At 53.1% G+C, this 6,000-nt stretch overlaps 1 protein-coding gene across 1 annotated transcript in view; it reads right to left on the bottom strand.

Annotated features, from left to right (window-relative positions):
• Window positions 1–4,058: 4,058 nt before the first annotated feature.
• The window catches only part of LOC123401312 (bifunctional dethiobiotin synthetase/7,8-diamino-pelargonic acid aminotransferase, mitochondrial), a 41,021-nt gene continuing 39,079 nt past the window's right edge, over window positions 4,059–6,000 (bottom strand). Inside the window, exon 14 of the mRNA XM_045095085.1 lies at window positions 4,059–4,603. Within this exon, the coding sequence (XP_044951020.1) occupies window positions 4,417–4,603 (187 nt within the window). The 3' untranslated portion in view covers window positions 4,059–4,416. The remainder of the gene's footprint in view (window positions 4,604–6,000) is intronic.

The following is a 6,000-nucleotide window of genomic DNA, read 5'->3' as shown; positions in this document are numbered from 1 at the left end:
TTCGTTGAGCCATGCCCTTGCTGATACCTCGAGCATGAGGGGTAGATGCTTCATTGCGACGAAGTTATCGCCGCTGTCTATCTAGACAGCCACTCGTTATCCTCAAGCAAGGTCTCCGACTTGGACTCGGCGTTGAACTTGCTGATCCCCGTGGCCAATCGGTAATGGGAGGGGATCTCCGCTTCACGGATGTGCCGACCGAAGCACTCGAGGCCCGTTACTCCACGACATACGCGCGACCGGTTGACCACGTTTTGCGCGGTAATGGACCTCGCATTGAACTGAGGCGCCCGGTAGCCGTCGTCCCCATAACCCCTGTGCCGATTGGGGCTTGGCCTACGGTCATGGGGCCAGTGTCTGAGTGAACCACTCCTCTGAGAAGGTGTTCTGCTACGAACCCGGTGATCATGTCGTCAATCTCCGTGTGGGCCTCTCAGAATACCAGGAGATTTTTGACGTCTTCCAAGTGCGTGCGGGTATGAGCCGACTGGACTATGTCCGCCTCGACGGACCTGCTATGGATACGATGTCGAAACTGCGACACCGTAGAGTTTTGCTGCATGGCAGTCTTCAGCAGAGCCTGGATCTGTTGAATGCCTTCTCCGGTCGCAGACTCACTCGGCTGGATAGAATCAACAATCCGAGTGGCAGGGGCCAAATTGAGTAGAGGCGTTCACATCACCACAATATGGCGAGGGCGGTTGTTCGGAAATAGCTCACGACGATTGCGTCTGGAGTCGGGTTGATCCCTCGTGGCCCGAGCGTCGAGTGACTGCTGGAGTCGCTTGAGACGCTCGCGTTCAACCAAAGTGGCCTGACGCGCTTTCTCCAACGCTATCTCTTCTGGAGCGTTCCCGGTGATGGGGGTGCGAAGAGCTTGTTCTCTCCTTCGCCGAAGTTCCTCTCGCTGCTGCTCTATGATCGGCTGCGGAACATGGTGGCTAACATCGTTGTGGCGACGCTCTCCACCATCACGCCCAGGAGAATTCTCTACGGCGAATCCAGGGCCGCCTCCCCTAGCCGTGTCGGCCATCAAGACCTCAACAGCATCTCCACTGCTTTCGCAGTCAGAGTCATCGAGTGATTCATCGCTTGATGACGGGAAGAGGCTGACAGTGGGCTCATCGGAATTGAGCATAGCCACCTGCCCCGAAATGGCTTGGTGGGCCATGGCGTACTTGATCCACCGCTACAACCGCGAACGCCCGAAGCGCTTGCGATGAATTGCTGCGGGGCATGGGGGCACCGAGTGGTACAACACCAATGGCTGCCGGATCAGGACCTCGTGCGCAATTGCGCTGAAATGCGACGTACCTCGAGTAGGGAGGACGTCGGTGTACAGTGGCGCATCCTGCAGCCACGCTGAGTCATCGACGACAAAGCTGAGGGAGCCGAAGAAGATCTCTCCGCTGAGTGTCATCATGGTGACGAAAAAGGTGAAACTCTTACTGCGCCGGATTTTCTAGACACGCATCCCCATGGTGGACGCCAACGATCGTGGGAATGATCATGACAATAATACCAGGGTTACGAATGAGGGGCGGAACCTAGCTAGGGTGCAGAGGATACACCCGGATGTACGAGTTTGGGCCCCACTCGAGAGTGGTAACGATCCTACGTCTCAAGCCTTGGAGGCTGGTGTTAGATTATAGAATATGAGATAGTACAGAATGTTGAACCCTTACTAAGGAGCTTGGGGATGGCTTATATAGAGTGCGCCATGACCGGCCGGACTTCATTACAAGGGCGAGTAAATGCTAATAACTACGGGAGTTACTAGTAACGGCACCTCTAACTCTACAGTTACTCGTAATGCACCTCTTCACTCCAGTTTATGTGGTAGTTCAAGTCTGTGGCCATTACAGTCTCTTTGTTGCCCACGCCCTGCTGCAGTCCGAGTGCATAGGCATGTCCGGCTGACACGAGACAGTCCGAATGACATTATGTCTTCGAGTGAACACATACTTGACCGAGTAAGACCATGACTGCATAGGTGACTTTTGGGACGCTGATGTCCATGTACGGTCTTGGGCAAGCCTAGGGATGCAGGTTCGTGGGACTACCCTAATGTACAACCCTGTCACCCATCAATTCAAAGACATACCTCGGGCCTTCTGCAGCTCGGCCAACCGGAGCTCGAGCTCCTTTCGGACCTTGAAGTACGAGGTCTTGTTGTAATGGTACAGCGCGGCCGCCTCCGTGGAACGCTTCGCATTTCGTCACGTCAACCTGGGAAGAAAAACACGAGAGAAGATCAGAAGACACAAGATTTGGCTCGGCTTCCACGCAGCCGCGCGCAGCTGGCCCAAATCATGGGGACTGCACCCAGTGGGTGCGCTCCCGTGCCCCACTAAAAAGACACAAAGAGAAAAATTTCCACACGACCTACCCGAACCGCCTTCTCCACCATCATGAAGTTGCTCACCGCCGACTATACGAAGCCGGTTATTCCCTGGTGATACCTCGTCATCACGTCGGCCACGTCAGCTGACACAAGGGCCTGCCCACTGGCCGAGGAACTTGCCCCGGCCGACCCCGGGGCACGGCTCGGCTTCCCCTAGTCGTCCAAGACGGCGGACAACGATCACGGGGCAAGTTCCTTGTGTCAGCCGACGCGGCCGATGTGATGGCGAGGTATCACCGGGGAATAACCGGCTTCGCCCAGTCGGCGGTGAGCAACTTCATGCTACTGGAGAAGGCGGTTCAGGTAGGCCATGTGGATTTTTTTCTCTTCACGTGTTTTCTAATGGGGGCGCGCGAGCGCACTCACTAGGTGTTACTAACGGGGTAATGGCCCTGGATATACCGAAGCGGAGGAACATTTGGGGGTCGACTGGCCCCTGGGCCGGCTGGCCACAGGCGGCCCGTCAGGCCATCGTGTTGATGGCCGGCTGGCCCCAACGACAGTCGACGGGTCAGCGCCCGTCCCATCCGACCGTACTATGTACATGAAAAGGCTAGACTCCTGATGCAATGCAAAAGCACGCATGGCTACAATACGCGTTGACGGGTCCGGTGTGGCCACATGCATCATGATACGAGGGGCAGCGAGGCTACAAGGCCACCGGTTACCCACGAGGCTGACCGGGCGAGGCGGCCATGTAGCCATGCATGCGCCTACCTACTACGTGACGGCTGGTGTGCTGGCTTGGCCGGCGGGCCCCTCGTCGGATAAGATCCGACAGCTGACGGGCCCTGCGACGGACAAAACCCGACAGCCGACCGGCCCCGCGGCCAATCGGAGAGGCTGGCAACCGGACCCCTCCTTCTTTACATCTCTGGCCGGCCTATAAAGCCAGACCACAGCTCCTCGCAAGAGGGGTTGGCGAACACATGGGTATCGAAACCCGCCACATAGCACACCAGAGAGGTAGCGAGACCGGCAGCGAGAGCTCCATCCCCTTCCTCATGAACATCTCAAGGAGCACCATTATACTGTGATCACCTATAGTGACACCGGCAGGACTAGGGATTTTACCTTATCGGAGGACCCCTGAACCTGGGTATATCAGCGTCACGTGTCTTGCGCCTACACCCATTCCTACGACGTGCCGGCGCCTGTCAGTCCTAAACCACGATCTAAGTCATCCTCTGACATCTGCCACGGAAATACCACTACAGACGACAAGCTACAAACGGATCAGGCCATGTTCGACCCTTTTTAACGGCGGAGCTGCACTCAAGGGCGTTGAAGCTGCAACCGGCGATCGTGGGAGCTGCATCCGGGGGCGATTGGGGGGAAGCTCCGAGGAGGTTGTTGCTGCTGTTGCGAGCGACGTGAGCCCGAGCAGCGAGCAGGGAGGAAGCAACGCAGCGAGCGGGGGAGCAATGGCGTGTATCTCGCGCTGCTGCGTATTCTATCACGCGCGGCGACTGCCGAAGTTGCGAACGCAAGGGCCAAATCAAACGGCTCGGGTGGCTGCGGGACGACTGGCCGAACCTGGCGCCGGTCGGCCGAGGCCTAGCGCTGGCCATCTTCAGTATAGATAGAGATACACACGTCGATGTAAGCTCAACAGCGAAGCGAATCACGTGACAGGATTGTGAACAGCAAAAAATAAATCATGAAACATAAAAATTAAAAATAAAATCATGAAATATTGGTTGATACAGTAATGTACTGAACCTTGGTAGTTCTACTCTCTGTAACGCTAGGGCGCCATACACTCTTTTTGAAAGAAAATGCTCTAAAGCACACATGCATGTGTAAATGTAAGTACACCACCTCACCGAGATGTTATCCTACTTGGGAAGTCCTACTTCCACGTAATCATAGGAGAACATTGTAACTGAACTTACATCCAGCCTGAACTACGTATTCAAATAGCTCCATAAGCTTTCACCTTAGAGGCGGCGCACATTGTCTGCTGGCCGGAAACTAAAGCTAGCATAGATTTTCTGACTTTCTGCTCACAACTATCCTCGATGAACTGGATTGAAGTGGCTGATTCTGCGGTACACTTTGGAGAGTTGTTCCGTGCAGACATCTCTAGTCGTGCAAGGACCACACATTAGGTATATCACGTTCCCCAGGGGCCTCACATAGATATCATCCTCTTCTCGAAGTTGCTGGATTAGGGATCTCGCATACAACGACGCATACCTGCGAGCAATGATCGTTGATCGTTAGGGGAATATTACAAAAGAGCAAGAGCAGTGCAGTCATAGTACAATTAGTGTTCTATAGTGGTGGGCCTTGAAGAAACACAAAGTACCAGCAAAGTACATTACCCTCATCAAGGACATGTACGATAATGTTGTAACAAGTGTGAACAGGTGATGACGACACTATTGAATTTCCAATTAAAACAGGACTACAACAGGGGTCAGCTTTGAGCCCTTATCTTTTTGCCTTGGTGATGGATAAGGTCACAAGGGATATACAAGGAGATATCCCTTGGTGTATGCTCTTTGCGGATGATGTGATGCTAGTCGATGATAGTGGGGTCAATAGTAAGTTAGAGCTATGAAGACAAACCTTGGAACAGAAAGATTTTGGACTTAATAGAACTAAAATCGAGTACATGAGGTGCGGTTTTAGTACTACTAGGCACAAGGAGGAGGTTAGCCTTGATGGGCAGGCAGTGTCTCAGAAGGACACATTTCGATATTTGGGGTCAATGTTTCAGAAGGATGGAGACACCGATGAAGATGTGAACCATCGAATCAAAACCGGATGGATGAAGTAGCGCAAGCTTCTGGCATTCTCTGTGACAACAGAGTGCCACAGAAGTTAAAAGACAAGTTCTATAGGACGGCAATTCAATCCGTAATGTTGTATGGCGCTGAGTGTGGACGACTAAAAGGCGACATGTTCAACAGTTAGGTGTGGCGAAGATGCACATATCGAAATGGATGTGTGGCCACACAAGGAAAGACCAATTCTGAAATGATGATATACAAGATAGAGTTGGGGTAGCATCGATTGAGTAGAAGCTTGTCCAACATCGTCTAAGATGGTTTGAGGATATTCAGCGCAGTCCTCAAGAAGCTCCAATGCATAGTGGACGGCTGAAGTGTGCTGATAATGTCAAGAGAGGTCGAGAGACTGAACTTGACATGGAAGAAGTCTATAAAGAGAAGATCTAAAGGACTTGAGTATTAGCAAAGAACTAGCCATGGACAGAGGTGCATGGAAACTTGCTAACCATGTGCTAGAACTACCGAGTAAGTTACGAGATCTTATGGTTTCACCTCTAGCCTACCTCAACTTGTTTGGGACTAAGAGCATCTCCAGCCGCGCCCCCAGGACGTCCTCCCAGCACGTTTTTAATCGCCGGTACTAAAAAAATCGCCCAGTCGTGCCCCCAAGACGTCGTTTTGCGCTAGATTTGGTCAAAAGTAGCCCCGGCGATCCCAGGCCAAACCCAACCCCGAGGGGCGCTTGGGGGCAACCGGCGCTATTTTTGCATGCACAAACTGTGACAGCCCGAGACCGACGCCCCAGAAGATTCCCCTTCTATTCTGTTGCCGCCCTGTGATTATTTGTTTGTCGCATTC

Source organism: Hordeum vulgare, chromosome 6H, assembly GCF_904849725.1.
Source record: "Hordeum vulgare subsp. vulgare chromosome 6H, MorexV3_pseudomolecules_assembly, whole genome shotgun sequence".
Taxonomy (NCBI): Eukaryota; Viridiplantae; Streptophyta; class Magnoliopsida; order Poales; family Poaceae; genus Hordeum; species Hordeum vulgare.
This window is presented reverse-complemented; position numbering and strand designations above follow the sequence as displayed.